We start from the raw sequence: 24,143 nt of genomic DNA on the forward strand, positions 1-24,143 counted from the left end.
TTGAGATACTCACCCATAACTCCTATAATACTACTGCTGTAAAAGACATTATTTGTTAGCACAGTGTACAACAGATATCACTTCTATGACAACAAATATAAAGCCAAGGCTCCCAAGTCTGTCCCTAAACTTGCTGCTGCTGCTGTTAATTCAACTTTGATTTCCCCTTTAGTGTGGCGATTTCGACACGGTGGACCAGAGTATCATTGCAATAAGAAAACAGCTACAGCAGCCCTCCAGCAATTTTGCTTAGCCAAGACTGTAGTTTTATACAACTAAGCTGCAGTCATACAACCAAAGTTCAGCTAACTTTAAGCTGTATGTCACCCATGCAGAAAGAGGCCAAACTGCATGTCAGTCATAGCCAGATTACTTAAACATCACAAAAAACTGACAACAGTAGCCACAGATGAAAATTAATCAAGATATTTAATACAGTGCAATCCATAGTAGTTTCCTAATTAAAATAATTGTGTGCATGTACCTGAATGGGTTATCAATTATCACAAAAAAGCAATAACCATTGTAGTGCTATGTAGAAAAACATACAACTGAAATTTAAATCTTCCCTACTTCCAAGATGGCAGCTGTCAATTGCAAATCATTATCACCAATTAAAATGGGAACAGTGACTATGTTGTTGCGGTGACAAACACGAGGCTGGCCACACAGCAGTCAAGGGATATAAATAGAACTTGCGAAGAACTAAAAACCTAAAGCATTCTTGCACCTAAACACAATAAGAAGCCGATGGTGGCTTACGACTCTTCCTGTTTTTTAAATGCTTTACAAGACTTCTAGACACACTTAAACTGACTTATTAAAATTACAGAGTGTTTTTCAGCCTGTTTCAATTCAATATGGCCCAAACTTTGAAAATGAAGATCCAGCAGTGGCAGTCGCACAGTCCAAAAGCTGAATGTTTGATTTTGCAAATACCTTTTTACAGAAATTCAATCGTATGAACTGCAGGCAATTCCCCCTGCTCCCCTCTCTTTCCTTGTACAGACCATGCTATGCAGAAAAGAGCAATGCAGTTCCCACTGCCTTGGGTTAAAATTAAAGATAAAGACATTTTGCTTATGCTTTCTCCTCAACACAACACATTTGCACCCATAATAGGTAATCAGAGTCTTTTTCCAGCCAGTTACTGCTGTGGTTACATGGTTCCTGCCCAAGCTTCCAGCTCTTTCATGTCATCATCCTCTTCTTCCTCTTTCTTCTTGGCTGCAAAATATTAAAGAAAACAAATGAGGGGGAATCTTGACAGGACCTCGCCTCAATTCTTTGCAAGGGAAAAGCCTCTGTGTGTCACTGACTAAACCAACAGATGAAGCAACAAATATCACTAAAGGAAAAAAACCAAACCTTTTAGAACTGAAGTAAAAGGTGCCTTCTGAAAAAGCCAGCAGGGCTAAACTTCCTGGTATTACCACTTCAAGTGGAAAAGACAGTTACTCACATGGGAAGAATGCAAAGGTGCACGAAGGTTAAGATGTGTGCACCAGTGGTGTTTTGTCATTTTCCATCATCACCAAGCCTCCAAGCAGAAGACCCCAAGCCTTTGGCTTCTGAGCCTCTCTGAGAGACATATTCTTACAGAAATTCGTCAGGCATCTCCAGTACTACAGCCTCTCTCCCATAGAAAAATAAATTCCTTATTCCATCATTAAGTCCTCAAAGTGCAATAAATGAGGCTGTTGTGTTTTGGTCTAGCCAGGTACAGAATTTGGAGATCTCCAACTCTTGTGTCTGTCTGAGCTCTTCCAGAGGCTGAAGAGCTAACTAGCACTGGGTACATGCTGCTCCCCTCCTCTTGCCACGCTCACTAGTAATTGGTTGGATGTGGACATTAAGCAGCAGGCTACACACTGCCTTGTTATTATTTTTGGTCCTTCCAGAGGAGTAAATGGTGCTATTTGTCATAATGTGACAAGTCCAGTTTCTGGAGTTGAAAACCATTAACTCAGCAAAAGGTTTTAACACAAAAATAGCTGCAATAATTTTGGAAAACATCAGAAAAAGATGTCATTTCCTCAGACAGTGTTTTGCTTCAAAGGAAGAAAGAAAAAAAAAAAAAAAAAAAAAAAAAAGAGTCAAATAATTCATACTCAAAATGGTTTGTGTCAATGAAATGTTTCCAAATGAAACATTTACGTAACAGAGAATTGAGTCAGCTTTAAGTCAAACTCAAGACCTATTATTTGTACAAGTCTGGAATTTGTTTTTCTATATTAAGCTCTTCCGGTCTCCATCAAAAAAGAACAGCTTTTGCCTGAATTTCTCGTGACAGCAACTTAGCTGACAGGCAACAGCAAAAAATTCTTACTCAGACTGATTAAGTCAAAATCCAGACAGCTCCTAAGAACTGGAAAAGCAGGAAAGCTCACAGTCATTTTCCATTCAGTGAATAAAGAGGAAGTAATAAAGCAGCTCTACCACAGAAGACACATTAGTTATTTCCAAAGACACATTAAGCATGTACCTGCATTGTTAGGTAAAGCAGTCCCTTCGAAAGTCTGACCCATGATGACCAGAAGGAAACTTTTAATCCCAGTGTGTATTAAATCAATTTTAAGTAAAAAACAATTTAGGTTAAAAAAAAAAAAAAAAAAAAAAAAACAGAAACAAAGAACACCACAAAAACCCCACACACCACCACCCCAGAAACCCAAGGTTTCCCAAATGCTGGTCTTGGAGGCAGTTTTATTTAAATAAAAGGTAGCACGCCATTTGAATACATCAATGGAATTCTAATTTCTATCCAAAAGCAGCTTAACATAAATCCTATAAAACAGTGAGTTTTATACTCACAGTTTTTACTACAAAAACATTCATGATTTTTATTATTTGGGAAGTGCTACGTCTATAGAAGTCTTATGCTGTGCTGTATAGTTACTTAAATATGTGCACAATTACAATGCCTTTTACTAGTGCATTATATATACCTAATATAATGCAAAAAGTATATTTGGGTCCAAGCCAGTATGTTTTAACATCCATACCCAAAGAATATTTAGAGAACAGACCTTCTTAAATCAGCTAGAAAATAAAAAGATAATGTACACGCTTATTTAATGTATTTCTCCTGCTGTTGGACCTGAATCTAGATAAAGTCTCAAATTTAAGACACTTCCATAGAACTCACTCCCTTCTCATCAACACCTGTCAGCAATTCTGCCTAGCAAAACAGCACTAGAAAAACACAAAATCAGTTACGTCAAAATAGAAGAACTGTAACGCACAAGGAGCAAACTTCATAGCGTGCCACCTAAAACAGACTTGTTGTTTGGCAGTATCTGCTACTTCCCCAGTCATTTTAAGCCTGGAAAGGCAGCAACATAATTATAGACAGACCGACCAACTGGGACTATTTTCATCCACTAGCATTTTTTCCTAAGTAAGCACATGAAATAGAGCCGCAAAGTCTACAAATTACTCATAACAGATTAAGGCAGATTCAGCAAAATTGGCTAGTAAAGCTTCACACCCCATTAATGCATGCCAGAGGTATTCCAACTCAACTATATTTCATGAGGTATCACTTCTATCTATCACAGAAGACTGATCAGTTCAGATTTAACAGCAGCTCTGAATTGTCTGTGTAAATAAGACTATTTCTTGCCTGTTCTCCACATAAAATCACCACACTAACTAAAATTTCCTGGATGTATGTGCTCTAAACCTGGGATGACCATAAGTCTGGTACTGTCTGGCTTGAGTACGTGCAGACCTCAGAGGAGGCAACAGCTGTCCCCAAAGAGGGGACTATGAGGTTAGTTCCTCCCAAAAGCCGGAAAAGCAGGGATCAAGTTAGAAAACACAGCAGCAGGGAGCATGGTCCAGTGCGGGACTCTGAACCAGCCTGGACTAATTCCAAGAGCAAATTTACTCTCCACTCCCTTTTACAGCCTTGGTATGTTTGCCAAGATAACTTCCCTGTTAGGCCAGCAGCACCTAGTAGAAGGCTTCCTTTGTCCACATCTCCACTCTACCCTGAGCGTCATCCACACTGTAGATAAACCGGTAGCACTAGAATAGATAATAACTGTTCCTGTGATCGCTATTAATTTTTGTGTTTCTTACAAAAGGCAGGCTACCCCCATGGAGAAACGGCACCTAGATTTAATTTGTGATTCATTAAACAATTTCAAGCAAAATGTCCGTGTTGCCTGCAGCTAGATCTCTCAACAATGAGGAGCTGGCCATTAAATAAGCACACTTTTTAACAATCCAAGATGTTTCTGGTAAAGGTCCACACATACCTGGCTTTGATGGTATTGATATTGAGGGCACATTTGGTAGTGGTACTGTCTCGGGACCACTTATTTCCAGCAAGTTTTTGTCTAGTTCTTCTTGTTCTAGTTCCTCTAGTTCTGCCATGAGTTCATCCTAGGTTTTAAAGGAGAAAAATAAAAAGTAAGGAACTTTTAAGTCATGTTTATTATCAAGTAGCTGATCATCTTATGAAAGAGAAAACCATCTCAGAGCAAACTGAGGAGATGAGGAATCTGATTCTTCATCTGAATTCCTGTACATGATATCTCTTGGAGGGTGAGGAGGGTGAGGAAAGCAGTGAAGAGAAGAAATTAAGTGAAAACATTCTCGGATCAGGCCATCCAGACCATTCCTAGCATTGTCAGGGTCACAGCTGCTGCATGCATTGGTAGCAACAGCTAGTAACAAGTTTTAGGAGAGACTTTATACCCTAGTAGTGCACCTAGACACATGACATATGCAGATCTTAAAAAGAAAGATCTTTTATGAGTCAGCATGCCTGGAGGTATTTAAAAGACAGGTAGACATGGTTTAGTGGTGAACTTGGTAGTGTTCGGTAACAGGTGGACTCAATGATCTTAAGGCTCATTTCCAACATAAATGATTCTATGATTTTATGACATAAACAGAGGCAAATTTAAAGCATACCTCATCAAATTCCTCCCCAAATCCTACTGGCTTTGAGATGGCTGTTGAAATCTCATCTGCCAGCTCCTGCTGTTCTGCAATGTCCTGCATTAATTCATCTACTTTATCAATATCCCTGTAAAAGAAAGGAAGGAGTTCAATATAATCAGGCACTTTCCCAACGAACGCTTAAGACTGTATTTCATGTTTTTGTAGAAATGCCACGCCAGTGACATTTACAAGGTCCTTTCCCAAAATATACTTTGCATGCAAATCTGAATTTTATCCCCCTGGTCTCAACAAAATTATGCACGTGTTTTTTTACTTTTCCCTAAGAGTTAGCTCACAGCAGTTATACACTGGGACTTCATATGAAGAGGTTTTGTTCTGCACTGCTGGTATTAATAATAATTTGCTCTGCTCCCTGATCCAGCATTATTACATCTACAGTATTTGCTTTTAGAGCAAGTACAACATTCCCATAATGCAGTTTACCTTTAATTATTGCTACATACACAAACTCCACTGCACAGAAAAGAAGTTTAAGTCTTCCCCTGAGGCTTAAAATTCTTGCTGCTACTAGGTGGATCTGTAACTGGTACACCTCCCATTTGCTTTAGACTACACTGGTGCCAGCCTCCTCCTTTTGGACAAAGGCAGCGGCTTTGTACCATATAAAATGCCAAACTAAGAAAGCATTCATACTTGCATATTTGTTCAATATGAAAGTATATCTAGTATTTTAGTTTAAGTTAGAGCCTTTTAAAAGAAGATTTTGCTACTCTAGCTCTACCTTTGGTTATGAAACACCAGGTATTTAGCAGATCAAACAAACGACAAACTAAAATTCCTATGGAAAGATGCAGAAAGGAATAACTTACATGTTGTCATGAGCAGCTTTCATCGCTTTGGCGGCAAAACCCATATTCTTAAGCACTTCAGTGTTAGTGTTGGCATTCTCAAGGGCTTCCCTCTGAAATTCAATCGTTGATAACGTGCCATCTATCTGTGCAAGCTGCTTCTCATACCTCTTCTTACGCTTCAGTGCCTGAAGAGCAGCTGAACAACAGAGAGGAGGGTAGAATTTGTGAGATTTATGTTCAAAACAGCCATTTGCTTTTTGTACCAAATACCACTCGGTACAGAGAAATATTTAGCATATTCTATTGTTTGTTGTCCACTTTTCTTCCTAGATAAACTAAGTTGCCTAACCCTTGTGTTCACCTCCTTCAACAAAATTGTTTACAGGTGGCCAGATGCCAACCATCCATCACCTGTCACACAAAGGACACAAGCTGAGAAGCAACTCAAGGATCTGTAGTCTGGTCACTCTTAACACACCATAGATCAGAGACTACGCTACAACAAACAGCACGCCTCAATATGCAAGCTGACTCACTTAAAAACATCTTTGCTCACCACCACCCCGATACATCAAGGCCCAGCTGTTGGTGTAGCTCCTGTCAGATGAGGTTATGATGCTGCTGCAGGTCCCCACCGGCCAGCTGAACTCCTGTCCAGCTGCTGGGAGAAGCAGCTCATCCAACTACAAAGCAAGCCAAATGCTTTTTCAGCTTTGTTACTCAAGGCTGTGAAATACATATGCACATATATAGAAATATTTATATATAAACAAACTTTGTGCACGTTTCATATTACTCCTACTACAAGGTACTATCCACACAACAGTCTCTACTGAGAGACGTGAGGAGATGCCACCACTTAAATCTGGTTTGAGCGATCTGCTGCTGGGAAGCACTTGTACAGTGCCTGCTCGTGCAAGCGGAGCCCACCCATGACCACACCATCACAGAGCTCCACACCCACAGGGATCAACAGACGCAGCATAAGGACTGGTCCAACTTGCTGCACAGCTCGGCTTCTCCAGCTCCTTGTGCAATGCCCAGCTCCACCCCAGCCAGCAGGTATGCACCCAGCAGGTGACAACAGTCAGCTCGCTCTTCCCGAGACACCCGCACAGACAACAGGTGCATGTCCAAACCCCAAAGACTGACAGCGAACACAAGCTAGTTACATATAGTAACCATGCCTGTATGTGGCTAAAACTTTTGATAGGACCTGCAGCATGGGCAAGACCCACTAAGCACTGTCAGATGACGAACAACCACCAAGTATCACGTGGAGTAAGACAGGAGTACAGCTTCCCTTCATGGCATTCCTGCTTCCCCTTCTGATATGAACAGACTTATCTGACACATGACAGACTTGGTCATATAATACACCCATGTACTTTAAAAACTCAGCTTGGACACAAGCTGCTGCCCTAACAGCCTTACTCCCAGTTTCTGAACTCAGCCACACACACCCCACATTTCTCCAGTGCTCTAATCTCCGTGAGACTCACAGCAGGAAACAGTCAACACGACACACAATCTGCTCTGCTAAAAATCAACATCCTGGACCTCACAGTAGCTCAGTCACATGCAGCAGGAATGGTGGCAAACAAAGGCTTTAAATCTTTAAATCTCTAAAAGACGTTATTTTAAACCTTTACAGGTTTTTTGGAGGGTAGTAGAAAACAAGGAGTAGGAAATCCTGAGAGCAGACAGCTTCCCTTATCTCCCCTATGGTAACTTTGTGACATGATGAGTGTGTTCCTCCAACAGACACAAAAAGTAGCTCCTCTCCTGTAAGGTGATTAAGCCTGCAGGCACCCACATTGTCAGATGTCATCTTGAGAAGCTTGACAGTCCTTAAAGATAACATCCTGGTACCCAGCAGCCCTACATATACCTTCAGTTCTACAAGAGGTTATGATAATGCTGTATTTGATTGCTTTCAAATTGCACTAATGCATTAAAGAATAAAAAAGCACTTTGTGAAGGTACAGCTAAGGTTGCCAAGCATGCAAAGTAGCACAGGTTGATTTTGTAGAAGCAATCAAAACCACAACGGCACATGTCAGGTTGGCTGTTCCAACAAAAGCCAGACCCCAAACAAGCACCTTCACTGACTTTTTCACGCCAATGACCAGTTAATCTCCCCACTGGTCTGGGGCCAGTCCAACATCCATTCCCATTTGCCAGGAGTGGGAACAGGACTGGGTTTTCATGTAACACAAAGGACAATGTTTGCTCTGCAGAACCAAGCACAACACAAATATCATCTGAAACATTCCAGTTTTATGCCAGATCATAAAGTGATGAACACCACATTACTGGTATATTTAGTCTAGTTAATTTTGTGCTAATGGTTTAATTAAGGATATAGAAAGTTTTCTTACTCAGAAAGATAAAACTGTTAATAGGCTGTGTTTATATAGCGACAGATGCTGGGGAAGTGTCAGATAGTGATAGGACATTCTTTATTGAGGATTTTGTGCATCATGGCGAATTATTGGCAAAACCAGAGACTTTATAACATTACACAAACGCAAGTAAAGTACTACAGTTTACGTACAGTTCCCCACTATAACTTTCTCTGAGAATAGCTACAGTTTATCTGCATTTCATGCTTATGTACTTTTAAAATAAGCTGTTCAGTCACCAAACATTGCAAGCATCATTGTAAAAGAGCTGGTGATGAGTTTTTATCAGGACTGTTGGGTAACCCTATCCCTCCCGTTCCCAAGCATGCCAGTTCAGTGTACCAGAACTGCACTCCCCAGCCTTCACCCCGTTTTATAAATCCTTTCCTTAACTAATTTCTCACTTGTATGTACAGATCAAGGCTCCCGCTTTTACAAAAGCATGATACATAACCTTTTAGCCTGCAGAACTGAGTTGGGATCCCCCCACAAGAACTGGAAGATGGCACATATCTCCCACTTGGGTGCAGGTCCCAGTCCTGCAACTTGCTGGGTTACTGCTGAACCTCTTCCAGTTCCTGCTGGTGTCTCAGCCAAGCACCAACCACGCTCAGATCCACTGTGGTCAAAAGCCTGGCACACAGACCCCTGCCTAGGAAAGGGAATATAAACATGCATGTTTTTTAAAACTTCCCTTGTTTCAAGTGAAAACTTAAAATGGATTTGTGGTATTTTCTAGAAACATTTACAATTCCTTCAGACCAGGAGTGACCAAGGAAGATATTTGTATTTTCCCCTCTCTTCCAGACAACCTATGCAAGGATGAAGCCTCCTATGGCCACAGTGCCCACCTGTACCTTCTCGAAGACTGACTGGTACAAATGCCTGTTTCAGCAGCCTAAAAGGAATGAAGACTGATACACAGCCCCAGCAATAAACACAGGGCCATGCATAAAGCTTCCATGTCTGGACAATTCAGCACAAATATTTAGCACAGGTCAATTAACATCAAAGTGATAAATGAGTTTCTGCAATGAAGAAAATCTTACTCAAGAGACTGCAATTTTTTTGCCACTAGAAGCCGTAAGGAATGCAGAACAAGGTATTTAGCAACTCAAATTAGATGATCGCAACTTCCTGCAACTTATTTTCTTCTGTGTTTCCTTGCTTAACTATCTTTTAATGTAAAGTCCTCGTCTATAACTAGAAGATTTTATTAGGCTGAGAAGTTAAGAAAACACCAAGTTAATTTGTCACTCGCATTCATTTCATCCTGCAAGTTTTAGCAATTAATTTCCCATATTCCTCCCCCCACAGAAGAGGATTTACATTTTACATTCAGGATTCTCCTTGCTGCAATTAGCAGCACAGTCCTTTCACAGTGCCTCTTTCACAAATGTCCCCAGGCACCAGCACCTGGGCACAAACGCAACTCAGAACACAACTCGGAAGGAATCTCTATGCCATGTTCCTGTGTGCCTGCCCTCTGCACAAGGTGGCAGAGGCTGCTGGGATCTGGTGTAGACCTTTCTAATCGCTATTGGTCTCAACTAGAAAACAGATCACTAAATGATCATTTCTCTGCATCTAATTTTATCAAAAAGCTAATAAAAATGCCTTTTCTACTGGAAAAATACTTACAATCATGTTTATTTGTTAAGACCATTACAGATAAATTGGTTTTCCATCTCTCAGGACTGATTTCCCAATTTTCAGGTATTTCTGGACAAGCACACCACATCCATACACACAGCTCAGAGCTCACAAGGAATTTCTAGAGTAAGGGTTCGTCTGGAGGCAAAAATGGGAGCCAAGGGGTTTACCCAACCAGGCACAGGCAAGGAAGAAGAGCCACAAACTCCTGCTTGAAATGCAGGACCAGCAGTAGTCTTTACTAGCATGAATAACCGGGCTGCAAACTTTCCATATGTTGTTATCATACGTTACAGAGTGGTGGTACCTGACAGAGGTATAGGTCCAAGGAGGTGATTCTGTTTTGATCTACAGCTGCTTTATCTTTACACTCCTATTTAAGCATCAGCTACTGAAAACTGATGAGCAGTTGTGCTGCTTTCTTCCTGCAGAAGTCTTTACCATCTGCATGAATACCTACCAAAATCTTAAGTACTGCCAGAGTAACACATTTTTATTGTCTTCATTTAAGTCAAAGCTATAAAAATCTGAAGGGAGTGACATCGGCTCTTTTTCTCACAAAAAAAAGTTTCCAGAATTTGAAATAAATATGAAACAGAAGACTACAAATATGTCCTCTAGCATTATACACATGAAAAAAAAAAATGGATGTGTGTTTGAAGTTGAAGTGTAACGTTGGGCAGCCGTGGAAGAAGCAGCCCACAGGACCCACACCCCTAATTATGCCTTTACTGCTTCCAAGATAGTAATCACATCGGCAGGCAAAGTAATTTAATACCCAGCTTTAACTGCTGTGGAACTGCTTCAGCAGGACCTGCAACCATATATTAAGTTTAAAGCATTTATTCCCTAGCCTAGCCAGACAAGAGTTTGCCTGTGACCAGAACCTGTTGCTAGAAAGATGACCAGCACATTTTTCTAGAAATGGCTGATCTAAGGTTTCCAGCAGTGCAACCATTTCCTTATCTTGGAGTAAAAAGCTGTAAGATTACAGATCGCTGCACCAGACTCACAGCAGCATCTGCAAAGTGCCTGATATTCAGAGGCTCAAAACAAGTTAAGGGCTGACGCTTAGCCTCACCATGTTGTGCCTGTGTATTTCTTAGCCTTTATATAGAATAAAGCACAGAAAGATCCCAACTACGATCTCTACATATTACTAATTACTTAAGCACAGCTGGTAAATCCAGTCTGTTGCAGGCAATGAGTACGGGGCAAGGCACAGTTCTTGCAGGATCGCTTGGCATGGCACTACTCTTGCTCAAAGCTGAAGGAAACAGTTCTGTATGAAAATTGTCCCCAGCTCCTCAGCATGGGACTTGCAACAAAGGATGCCAGGAACAGTCACAGAAGAATGACAGGCGGTGTCCCTGACCAGCTCCCACTGTCCCACGGGCAGCCTTCCCTCGGTAAGAAGTGACACTCCAGCGAAGTCACTCAGTAACACAAGTCCCACAACACCCTGCCTTTGGGTGTGGGTTAACTTACTCTTGAAATTTCCCTATTACATATAAAAAGAGGGGTACCAGTTCACATCACCAGCTGGTTTAGGAGGGGATTTTTTTCTTGCCCCACGCCCACACACCGCTTTTTTTTTATATTTTTAGCTGAAATCTCCCACAGGTTGCACGTCAGGAAAAGACAGTAGTTGCTGAACCATTTTACAACAGACAGATTACCCTCCTGACCTACAAAACAGCCATGGGTTAGATAAACTGATGCGAGAAAACTGTTGGTAGACTTAGAATTTACAATTACAAAAAAATATAATATTTAAGATAACTTTCACTTAATGAATCAACACAGACCCAATGACAGCAAAAATATTTGATCATTACATGGGAAGTTAAGTTTCCACCAGACCACAGCAAGAACTTGCCAATAAACACTCAGTAAGACAACCTTTACAATCCATATCTTACCCTTAACAGGCACAGTGTTATGAACTGCATGCACTTAAAAATATCCTCTAAAAAAAAAAAAAACCCAGCAGATAACAAAACTTAGTTGCACTTTATTTGAATTTTAGTGACTTTTTCAACAGAATACATAAAGAAGTATGCACTGAGGAAAAAGCAGTTATATCTATATTATTACAATTAAATTAAAGTTTTAAATGTATTACCTAACTGGGTGACTCCTGTCATCCATCAGGAGACGGTCAGCAGGCTCAAAATTATCTTCTCCATATGACATTTTGATATATTCATTGCCTTTAATATCAGCTACAACTGGGCCGTTGAAGCCAATTTTTATTCATAAAAATATCACCACAGAGCTCTGACCAGTTAAAATTGATATAAATAGTTTATGACCTCTTTTTCATTGGCAAAGTAATATAGTATGTCTCAGTGTTAATGAGCATCAGACTATAATCTCTCCAGCTCCTTTCTACACAGAAATTCTCACTAAGAGATCGGCTTCCAGAGAGGGGGGCAAGTCCAGTAAAACAGCAGCTGAGTCAAAAGCTGTTTGATCTGGACTGACTGCTTCAATTACTTGAACATAAAAACACGTACAAAAGTACATTTGAAGAACATCTCTCAGCCTTTTCAAGAACTCAGACTTTTTCATACAGAAAAAGCTATTCCCTCACCTGGGGTTGTTTGTTTGTGTTGGTTTGTTTGGTTTTTTGGTGGGGTATGCTTTTGTTGTTGGGGTTTTATTTATTTACAGTCTCCAACTGATTAGCTGCAAAATACTATTTTTTATTTCCTATTTATTTGCATTTCTGTGATAGCCACCCCCTAGAAATTCCAGCAGAAGTTTCTCACTTACTGTTTGACCACAGTGAATAACAAGAAGCCGAGGCTTTCATTATTATGCCTACCACGGCAGCACCCAGCTCCCCAGCACAACTGATAAGCAGGAACTCATGTTTCGGTATTCAGTCACAACTCCCAACTAACAAACACTCAAAAATGAAGGGTTGAGTCATTTAGCCAGATTATCCTCCTCTGTCAGCACTCACAGTCTGAAAAGCGTAACTGCTCACCCAAATAATTTTACTTTGTTCTCAAGAAATGTTCTCAAGAAATGCCATCTCTAAGAATTTAATTTTGTGTATTTTAAAAGTATTTCAACCTGTATATAAGCAAATTATTAACAGTAAGTCTTAAGACTTTCCTTGCAGTATTTACAGCAGTTTGTTAGTGAAATAAGAAAAATGTTCACTGTGGTAAGTTAGCAGGATAATAAAAATACAATGGTACTACATGGTACCACATTCAGAGAGGAAAAATTGACTATGAACACATCAGTGATTTCATTAAAAATCAACAGCCCTCCTGCAAGTACATACTGCTTATACACTTGTAAGACAAGTAATGTTAATGGAATATTTATGCATACAGCAAGTCTACTGAATTAATGCTTTTAAGTATCATTAGCAGAAAAGTATAGATTAGTAGATTAAAAACAAAGACTCAAGAATCTTTTTCTACATACTTGCAACTCCGTATTTTGCTAGCAAAAACACGTCTCAACTTGAAAGGAACAGGAGGACCAGGTACTTCAAAGAGTACTGAGAACAACTGAAAATGCAGTTCAAGAGTTCCATCAAATTCAAAGCCACACTTGTACCAAGGTCCAAGCATTTGTGAACCCAGAGAATGTGTCCCGACTGGTGGCTCACAACATGCATTTCCTGCCTATCCGACTCCTGCCTCTGCAAAAATCTGCTAAAAATTACATCAATACCTAGAATAGAAAAGGCTTCTCATCCAGACGAAGACACATGGGTTAATAGCTCTGATTGCTCCAACTAAGGGGAAAAAAAATAAGTTAATCTCACACCAAATTCTTACAGTCTGTCTAGCAAGCAGCAGACACACCACTGCAGGACACCAGCTGTATTAATATGGGATGCAAAAGTTCCGCAGCAGCCTCAAAAATAATGTACACCAAATTTCAACCACGCCAAAATAAATTGTGCAAGATAGCTGCAGAGGAGCTTCCCAAATGGGGGTCTCTTGGCCCCTCTAGCAGAAAGCTCAGACACTAGAGATGATTGAGATAATCAACTTAATATTGGGTGACTGTCTTGCACATTATACTGTGTATCCATCTATAATTTGCTCAACAAAAGAAGTGTCATTATTTTTGCTGCTTCTGAAAATACCATTCCATCTTCCTGGCCCTTGCCTCGGCAAATTTAATCACAAAGAACATCCTTGCTGTCCTTGAAATGGGACAAACAAGAGGCACCGATAGGTGTAAGTAATTGGCTGTCTTGCCTACAGTAGCATAGCTTAATCTTAGGCAGCAACTGGTCATCTCTCATTCCATTGAGAGTCAGCAAACTGCCTACAATACCTCAAAAAAAATCCTAAGAAGCAAAAAGGTAATTTAAAGCAATTCGCAAAATATCCTCCAATGCTACAAGCAGATAAAAATCTGTAGATATAAATCCCACTACAGTCTTACTACACTTCTTTCACACCATTGAGTCTAGCCTTGAAAAAATACCTTTCTACAGGGATTTTCTGGGTCAAGGAACAGTTAACTAGCAGAAGAATGTTTGTGTTGGTTCAAACCAAACCTGGCAAAAAAGCATCCAGGCTGTATCTTGCCACAACAGTCTGCAGTACCTACCAAGAAATGCTTGGCCCAGACCAGGCAAGTCTAACAAGATGCAGAAGCAGGTGACACTTAATTCTCTATTCAGGGTCCTAGAGATCAGATCTTTTCAGGGTGTTTCAAAAAATTTTCAGAGTATTTCCAAAACCATGTAACTCCTCTAGATATAACAGCTAGAAACCACCCTTGTCCTGCAAGCTTCTGCCTGAGTATTTTTGTTTTGGTGCTGTTTCCAGTTCTGGAAATATTTCCTACCCATCCCGTGCTCCAGCAGAGATTTGCCTACATCCTGCATGTTAGCGAGCTTTCTCTACATGAAAAGAAACGTAAAGCCTTTAGAGCCAGTAGCATAAAGGCTTCACACAAGGGGACTAAAGAAGAAGAAAGAAAGGATGGCTGTGAAACCGATACATAACCATATTCCTAACTGGTTTTCCATTAGATACCCAGGTACGCTAAGTCAAGCAGATGGCACAGCACAAAATGTCAAGAGGTCCAAGAAGTCAGGTTTGATTTTAAGCATCATGGTGTGAAAGCAAATGGGAGACAGAAGTACCAAAGCATGGTTAAAAATAAATGTACATCAACTCCAAGGCTAATACAGTGCAAAGCAGCACAACTTCCTCTCCCGTGAGGATCACCTACTGAGATCTGATGTCCAGAAGGTACCTACAGGCCTAGGAAGTCGCTTTATGCTGAATGCCTGGCCCCCAATGCAGGGCCTAATGTCTTCAGCATGGTTTCCAGAAAGCAGCTCACAAGTGCTTGTGGCAGCCTCCTGTGCCTTTCTTTTGGGGGATGCTGCGCTTTTAGCAGGGAATCATGAGCAGAGTTCAGTCTTGGTCCTCCACTTATCCTTCTGTGTCTGTCTACTAAACATCTAATAAAGTTCCCAAACCATATCCTCAAATGAAGGCAACTATTCCCAGCTCACAGATGAAGTGACTGATTATAACTACTCAAATAAAGCATAGAAACCCAGGCAGAGAATACAAGAAGGTTTCTGTCCTATCTGTATTTAAAAAACAAGGTTACAACTTCCCCTTGAGCAAAGCACTGCCAGAACATTTAGTCTCTCATGCAAGAGGTTAAACAATAAGCAGTCCTGGTCTAAGAAATATAAACACACAAAGGCAAAAAAAAAAAAAAAAAAAAAAAAAGATAATGAAGTATTGCGTACAACATCAAAGAGAGCATTAATACACACAATACCCAAACAGAACAGCAACCACCACCTTCAAGGCATCGCCAACCACAGCACTGCTCAGTGCTCCAGCAAGCATCGACTCAGTCTTTGTGCCAGTAGTTGCTGATGTTGTTCCACATCCCATAGCTGAGCCGTAAGGCAGCTATACTTGAAGCGTTAACACACTTCCTCGTCACACTCCCTTACGAGTGATTAGTCACAAGCAGCCATTTTCACAAGGAGTGCAGAAAGTGTGTTTCCAAAGGTCAGAATCCATGATTACAGTGCTCTTTATTCCTGAAACCACGAGTAATTCACACCAGCTGAAAGTTACAGATGGAAACATATTGCAGTGCTGGATGCAGAACCGGCATGCCGAGTAACCCCCACCAGGCCTGGCCACAACAGAGGTGGATAGTCCAGAAAGCAAGCACCATGGGCAACCCAACATGCATCTTCCAGCTCTGGGCAATTATTGTTAGAGTATTGCCAAGTCTAAGAATTTCGTCGAGGCTGTCATAATATTGACAATTTCTCTTAACATCTCATCTGGTGAAGTTACGCTATTTTGAGATGTGAAAAATTACTTTTTTCATGAATACTCAGATTCCAACAGTAACGACTAAGGGGGAAAAAGCTGAAAACATAAACCTTTAGAAACACAAAACTTAGCAAGCAAAATAAATTTATTTTAAAAAAGCTTTGTACTTCTTGAATCAACCACCAAACACTTAGCTGGTAACACTGCAGCACGCCTCTTGAGGCCAGAACCAAATTGCATTTCTTAATGGCAAGCCCACACTCTTAGGCAGTGACCAGCTCCAGGAGCCAGGTTTAGCAATAAGTAATTACTGCAGCCCTCACATCACAAGTTGATGGTGCTGCCAGGAAAACACTTACCAGAAGAGGCTTTCTACCACTCCGTTTCCCCCCAGGACATTGCACGTGCTGAGCATGGGGATGCTGGCAAGACATCTTATTACGGTACTACCTTCGGGGGAGATGCAATGACTGTGCACAGTTCCTATCTGGCCTGTTACGAAGTTTGTTTTAGATAAACTTACTTTCTTTCAAAACTCACAAAAATCACCTATAAGTTTCTGAATATCATCAGCTGATGTTCCTGTCACCCAGGCATCTGTTTCTTTTTAGTTCCACTACATCCAAGCAACCTCTGTGCAGACACCTGGAAGTAAACATGACATCCTTAAACCTGAACAAGCTCCTGCCAGGCCATGAACAGCACACACAATATGGATGTTTGGTAACACGTAACACACCACCACATCAGTGAAACAGCCAGCATAGCTGATCACAGCCTTATCAGGAAGGGAGACTCCAAAAGACAAGTTTCACAGTGAAAGACATTACAAGTCTTTGCATGCATGGAGTAACCTGGCAGCAGGTATTCAAATGAGCTTAAGATGCAACTACATGGGCAAATTGCAGTCACTATCACAGAACCCCAGAGGGGTCGGGGTGGGAAGGGACCCCTGGAGAGCACCCAGCCCAAGCCCTGCTGAAGCAGGGTCACCTCGGGCTGGCTGCACAGGCGCGTCCAGGCGCGTTTGGAATGTCCCAGGGAAGGAGACTCCGCAGCCCCTCCGGGCAGCCTGTCCCAGCGCTCTGGCACCCGCACATCAAGACGTTTTTCCTCGTATGCGGATGGAACCTCCTGTCCTGCAGCTTGTGCCCGTTGCCCCGTGTCCTGTCGCTGGGCACTGCTGAGAAGAGCCTGGCCCCGTCCTCTTGGCACTCGCCCTGAAGGGATCTGTAGGCATTGATAAGGTCTCCTTTCAGTCCTCCCCAGGCTGAACAGCTCCAGCTGTCTCAGCCTTTCCTCACAGGGGAGATGCTCCATCCCCTCATCATCTTTGTAGCCTCCACTGGCCCCTCTCCAGTAGCTCCCTCTGGAACTGGGGAGCCCAGCACCAGACACAGCACTCCAGATGCAGCCTCCCCAGGGCAGAGCAGAAGGGGAGGATCACCTCCCCCGACCTGCTGGCCACGCTCCTCCTCATGCACCCCAGGGTGCCACTGGCCCCTTGGCCACGAGGGCACACTGCTGGCCCATGGGCAACTTGCTGCCCACCAGCACTCCCAGTACCTTCTCCACAGAGCTGCCGCCCAGCAGGTCAGTCCATCCTGTGCCGGTGCGTGGGGCTTTCCCTCCCCAGGGACAGGACCCTGCACTTGCCTCTGTTGAACTCTGTGAGATTCCTCTCCAGCCTGTCCAGGCCTTGCTGAACGGCAGGTTTCCCTTCTGGCAGGGATTGACAGAGAACAGGAACAGAGGAAGGATGTATTGCATCAAATACAGTTACCCAACACATCTGGCAGAACCCCAGGTTTTTGCTTTTATTTATGCCACTTTATAAAGCTGTTTTAAAAGGTGTTTGTGAATCCCCTCCATCCCTCCCAAACTTCTATACTACAGCAATCTTGTCTCCAAGAGCCTCTGTTAAACACAGGGAGGGTAGAATTACAAACAGGAAGTTTCCTCTTGTTTTTAAACATTATTTTAAAAGAGTAATTATCACACTTTTCCCAAGCCAAATGATTAATTCTCAACTCATTAATCTCAGGTGAGACGAAGGACTCAGGCCAGTACTCCTATCAGTACTCTTGCACTGAAGTCATGGTTTACAGTTAAGCACCTGAAACTTAAAGATGCATTTTATATTAGACTATGACTTAAAACATTGAAAAGGGAGACAAGTACCACAAGAAGGGCTGGATAGTGTTTGCTGTAGGACTCGTGCTTCCCCTACATCAGCATCTTACAACCCACAGAAACAAAACCAGGCTCCTGTTACTTGGTTCTGTGAGCAGAGATCACTTTTCTTGTCAAATGTCAAGCAGGACCTTAAAAACACATTCACAAGCAACACATTAATGTCTAAGACCTGACACACAGAGTCACAGGTCATTTGAGTCTTTGCCCATACCCAGGCCTGAGGTTGCAGCTTTTCCTGCCTTGAATTCCAGATCATCACAACATTTTGAACAACTCAAACTTCTAAACAAAATTGTCTACGCCATCATGCAGGCATGCTTCCACTTTTTAATTAATGATCAACTGACTTCTTTGCTGGGAGACTGCACGTCACCCTCAGATTTTATCACAATTAGTACCTGTAAGCTGACCAAGCAGAGAGCTGTTGCCAGGAGAGGCAGAATTGCCCTCCTCCTCCCAGTCACACTCCTAACTCTCTCTCCTGCCAGCTCTAGCATTTCTGTGGTTAAGTGGGAAAAACAACCTTTTGTTTGTTTGTTTGGTAGTTTTTTGGGGGTTTGATGGGGTTTTTTTTATAACAGTTAGGTTTTGGCTGGATCAGCAAACTAATCCAATTCATGCACTCACACAAATGCTAACGCCAGCACAAGAGGTACAGGCCGAACAAGGCACTACCACTTCTGGCAGCCATATCACTTGAGATCAACTGGCACTTGAGTTCCACAGCCACATCACCCCACACCAGTTGTAGGTTTCAGCCAGGTTAACTAACCTGGTACTGAAAGAAGCAATTCTGTCTCTGTTCTGGTGCCAGACACAGTAACCCTCCAGCAACAAGCAAATCAGATCAGCAGACTGATGTGACATTAAGAAAAGGTAAGGTGACAGTAAACAGTTAATTTTCCACCAGATCAGCCAGCTGAACTGACTTACCTGTGGCAGCACTGTGATCTATTGCAAGCCGGAGGTGGGCACAAAATCATGACTTCTGGCTTCAGCCTACACCCAGCTTCCTTGTTCATTTGGTTTTGGTGTGAGGTGGAGAATAGGAGTGTGCTCTTTCCAGGAAAAGCCTGAATTACACAGCAGGAATATAGTTGTGGTTTTGCATCTATTTTGTGCACTTGGTCACCAGTGCTGAAAAAAACCCGCGTTATATTTATTTACAGTGAAAGCGAAATTTTGACATCAGAGGAGAAAAAACACCAGCTAACCAAAATCAGAGTTGATAGAAAATCCATGAAACGTCAGTCTCCTGCTAAAGTCTGAATGAATTTACTGTATATTGGCACAGTATTAGCTTTTCACCCACTATGGTGTCTGTGGACCTAGTGTTCATTCACAAGAAGGTAAAATCCAGTAGCAGGCAGGAACATAACTGCATTGATTCATCCTAGATCTAAACTCTAGAGTGGACTACTTATAGAAGTGGCACCCTAGGACAGCATCAGGTTTCTCTCCCTACTATAATCTTCACACTGAGACACAGCTTGAGCTTTGGGTTTCCACGAGAAACAGATTCTGGAATCATTATAACCATAGTAGTCAGAGATCAAGGAATTAACCCATTGCTTCTCTGTGTGTGCGTGCTATTTCTCTGGCAGCTTGGCTTTGCGTGACCAGACAACAGCCACAAAGAAAGGAATAAAACAGTAAGAATGGAGCAGCAGTAGGTGATTAAGATCAGCTTGAGCTATCCTGAAACTGAATAAAGTCCCAGAACTTCATAACCTTTGGCAAGATCTAGCAGTTTGGTTTGTTTCATCAAGTTTGAGTGCCTGATAAAACATCCCAGACTTGATGAAACAACTCTATATTGACAAACTGGAGTGGAATAAAAGGATGCAGCAGCAGCACAGTACTTACAAACTTTCAAGCTCACAGCTTCACACTTCTTTTGTTACAGCAAAATTTATTTTCAGGACAGACTTAAAATCCAGTAAGATACTGGCTGACTGGTGTTCAAACTACGCCATATTACTGCTGCTTCCATTAACTTCAGGGAGAGCAGTAAGTCTACTACTGATGAGCTAAAAGCAAAAGTTTTGAAGAGCCTCTACAGGGGAGGAGGGGAAAAAAAACCACCAGAACACACGCTATTTTCAAAACAGTAGGCTGAATGTTTCCATAAGAACACAAAACAAAACACAAGTATAACCCAAGTTCTTCCCAGAAGAAGGAATATTAGCTTGCACCTTTTCAAGAAACCCATCTAAAGATGATCAGTCTTCTAAGCAGTTCTTCACCCCATGGACAAAAAAAATGACATGCACATTAAAGCTGTAACTGCTGGTCTCCCTAACACGCTCTAGAAGCGGCACAGGTGCCTTCGCACCAACATAACACTTGAGACTGTTGCCTGCCCCCAGCAACTATTTTGATACTGTGGACTAATGAGAAGGAATTGGTAGAGTGAAAGCAAAAAAAAAAAAAAAATTACTAAAGTTACTACACTTGAGTTACTTCAGGAAGCACACTGATGATAAATCTGCCACGTCTGTGCAGCCAGAAAGGAACAAAAAGGCCCTGAAAAAAGGAACTTCTAATAAAAGTTGAAAGCCTCCCATGCCAATAAACAACAGATTAAAGAAATGTGTACCAGGTAGTTACTCATTTTAACTTCAAAATTTCATGAGGAGTTGTCTGATTATATAGCCTGGATATCCTAAATGCGTATTATGAAAAATATAGACTCACAGGAAGTTCCTAAATTAATAAAAACCTGCATGTGCTTGGGGCAGGCACAGGAACCAGGAGGCCTGTAAGTTTCTGGGCTTTTCTTAGACTCCAGAAGCGCCGTAGGAATTAGTCAATGAGCCTTTAGAAACCCCGCTCGCTTGGCACCGGAACAATCGCACAGTGTGCTGGAGAGCAGAGAACGTATCCTTTTGTTACCCCAAGTGTGCCAGACACCCATCTTTCCTCTGAGAAAACAAAAGCATCATTCCAGGTTTTCCAAGGTGGCTTTAAGCTTTCAGGTAAGCTCCCTGCCCCTGCTGCAGACACGTCTATTCTTCTGCCAGCTTTACCCCAACAGCTTCCATTAATGTCAGCACAACCGTCCAGCTGAGCATTACGCATATGTACCAGCCACAGTACGCTTCTCTATGAATAGCAGGGATATACAGACATCTCCAGAGTAAAATGCTTAGGTCTTGGAGGACTAAGAAAGCTTAAGGATTTATCAAGTTATATTTTTTAAAGTCAATCTAACACTTCAAAAGAAAAAATCTCTAGTTATGTAGCTTTCATTAGTTTTACGTAAAACATCTCAACTATATCAATGTATTTCCATTAAAAAAGACAGGCTTTCATATATAAAACCAACATATTTTTCTTTTCACTTAAATTATGGATTTAAGTGACTTTGCATCAAGATTATCTAACTTCTGGATTATAAAACCACCTGAGGTCAGAGAAGGAAAAATCCAAACAACCGCATATAATAAAAATGCAATTTGTTGGAGCTCAGCTGATGACTGGCATCTTGAACCCTGAACAAATGAGCAGTGCCTTAGCGTGTCCTGAGGGGAACTCACATCCCAGCAAGCTAATAGGTAATCAGCTGTCTTTATTAGCAGCCCAATAATAAAAGTTGGCCTCTTAGTTTCAAAAGTCCTCTGGAAAAAAAAAGGTTGTTGTCCATCAGAAAACCATCCCCAGCCCTTCTCCTTTTCACAGCTCCTTAATTACTCATCAGGATCCTGTCCTTCTTCAAGACCTCATTAGTCTGACCCAGAATCCTGCTAGTGAATGGGCAGGTTTTTCTCCTTCCTCCACCTCCAAAGAAATTTAATCCCTCCACTACCCAAAGCGCTCCAGAGCACACTGGAGGGCAGCAACAGAAAGGCACGGAGAGAAGTGGCATTACAGTAGAGCAAGACAAAGACCTGAACTGTCAGCGGCAGAAAGAGAAGTTTAGAAGTTAAACAGGAGTGCTGTGACCTGCAGAAGAGGAAGGCTAGAAAGAGATTTATTTTAGCTCTCCTTTTAAGCTTATTGCTAAAGTTGCCCAAAAACTGCACCAGAAACTCAACTTATTAAAACCGTTGCAATTAATTTGATTTAGAAACTTCATTAAGCCTGAAGTCACGCTCTGTTGAGGCCCTTCAGAAGACACCTGGGGCTGCAGAAGTGAGGCCTCTGCCACGCTGTCGCTGCCTACAAACCCCGTGAGCACTCGTGAGCTTGCTCCATTGGCACTATCACTCAAACACAGTGCCAAGTGAGAAGTTCTAATGCAGCACACTATTCTGAAGTTTGAAAGTAGGCTTAAAATGCTGACTAAAGCAGCTATAGGGAGCAGAAACTGTTATTAGTAATTACTGTAAATTAACCCCTTGCTACCTGGCCAACAGTCATGTGTTAGCAACTCTGGGTGCCAGAGGGGGCAGCGCCTCCTGCTTCAAACCCTGCAGTGCTGCTGTAACCCCGCACAAAATGAGCAGTGTCAACACAAAAATCGAAATATGCTTTCCTGAAAACACTGCTTTTAGTGACCACTGTAAAACAAGCAAGCTCATCAGAGTACCAAAATACATAAGCTGACAAGCCACTTCTCATCTTCAGGCTGACAGACCATTAACGCATATCAAGCGCTGCCTACAAGTATGTAGCTACACCTCCCCAGGGGGGGCAAGTTCCACCTGGTAAATAAACATGGATTGCTAATATCCATTTATAAGCCACCTATAGCTTTAGATACCCTGACAACAATAACAATATATTTAACCAAATCCTCAGATTAACCAGTGTGAAGAGTTTTGCTGGTTAGAAGAAAACCCACCAGCACAGCAAAGCAAGGCCTCACTCCAGGCTGATGAAGGAGCTTTTCCAGCTACTTCAAAGCTACCCCTGTACGCAGCCAGCTTCTGCTTTGCAACGTTTTACCAACCTCCGCCTAAAGCGTCACACAAACTGAACAGAGAGCAAGGCTCGCAGCGCCGTGACACCATCACGCGGGAGTGACGCGGCCCCCACGTCAGGCAGCGCCACAGACCACGGGCTGCCCTCCCGAGCGGGAGAAGCCTGCTCCAGCACCAGCCCCCGGGGGAAGGGCGACAGGCCCCGCAGGGAGGGCTGCGCGGCTCCCGCTACACCGGGCGGCAATAAGCTGCCCCAGGCAGCTCCACCGGGACGGCCGCGCTGCCCCCCGAGCACAGCCCGCGGCCTCACGGGCCGCCCCGGCGGCCCACGGCAGCCGGGCCTGGCCGACCTGTTGCCCGGGGCAGGGGCGGCCCGGTCCGGCCTCCCCCGGCCCGGCGGCTCACCGCGCTTGTTCTTGGTGCCGTGCTTGCGGGCGGCCGCCAGCTCCTGCTCGATCTTCTTCTCCAGGAACTCCTGCTTCTTACTGAGCATCTCCTCCGTGTCACGGAGCCGCTGGATCGCCTCCTGCGGGGACGGGCCCTTCCCGGCGGCCTTTCCTCCAGGGCCCGTCCCGAAAAGCTTCCCCAGGAGCCCCGACATGGCTGCGCCAGGCCGCCGAGGCCGCGGTGTGAGGCCGGGGGGGCGACGACAGCCGTGGAGCACCGGTACCGCTCCCCTCACTCCGCGCCCCCCGCACGGACCGTCCGTCGGGCCGCCGGAGCCGCTCAGACCGCCACTAGCTCGCTCCCTGCGCTCCCGCACCCCGCCCGGCCCGGCCCCGCCTCGGCCCGCCGCCCCCGCGCCGCGCACGGCTCCCGGCGTGCCCCGCGCTCCCGCGGGCTGCTGGGACACGTAGGCGCGGCCGGGCCGGGGCGCGGGGCACGCCGGGAGTGCGCGGCCGTCAGGCGTGGTGCGGGAGCGCAGCGGCTGGTCTGGCCTTGCCGCAGCCT

General features: G+C 43.2%; 1 protein-coding gene and 1 long non-coding RNA gene across 2 annotated transcripts; both read right to left on the reverse strand.

Annotated features, from left to right (window-relative positions):
• Nucleotides 1-410: 410 nt before the first annotated feature.
• On the reverse strand, nucleotides 411-23,992 carry CHMP4B (charged multivesicular body protein 4B). Its single transcript, XM_080403797.1, has 5 exons — nucleotides 23,598-23,992; nucleotides 5,787-5,964; nucleotides 4,927-5,041; nucleotides 4,266-4,392; nucleotides 411-1,227 (listed from the first exon to the last, which is right to left on the reverse strand). Exons 1-5 carry the CDS (start codon nucleotides 23,791-23,793, stop codon nucleotides 1,160-1,162), a joined length of 684 nt encoding a protein of 227 aa, XP_080259923.1. The 5' UTR covers nucleotides 23,794-23,992; the 3' UTR covers nucleotides 411-1,159.
• On the reverse strand, nucleotides 11,821-23,591 carry LOC308070226. Its single transcript, XR_013930676.1, has 2 exons — nucleotides 17,698-23,591; nucleotides 11,821-17,361 (listed from the first exon to the last, which is right to left on the reverse strand). It is a non-coding gene; the product is annotated as an uncharacterized lncRNA (long non-coding RNA).
• Nucleotides 23,993-24,143: the final 151 nt, after the last annotated feature.

This window comes from Falco punctatus (genome assembly GCF_963210335.1).
Source record: "Falco punctatus genome assembly, chromosome: 10".
Lineage (NCBI taxonomy): Eukaryota > Metazoa > Chordata > Aves > Falconiformes > Falconidae > Falco > Falco punctatus.

Bases quoted from the DNA above. Each gene is read 5' to 3' on its own strand.
- CHMP4B (XM_080403797.1), bottom strand. From the start codon at position 23,793: ATGTCGGGGCTCCTGGGGAAGCTTTTCGGGACGGGCCCTGGAGGAAAG. The intron at 5,965-23,597 runs GTGAGCCGCCGG...TCTGTTGTTCAG, and splicing joins CGGCACCAAGAACAAGCGCG to CTGCTCTTCAGGCACTGAAG. The intron at 4,393-4,926 runs GTATGCTTTAAA...TTTAAAACCTAG, and splicing joins TTGGGGAGGAATTTGATGAG to GATGAACTCATGGCAGAACT.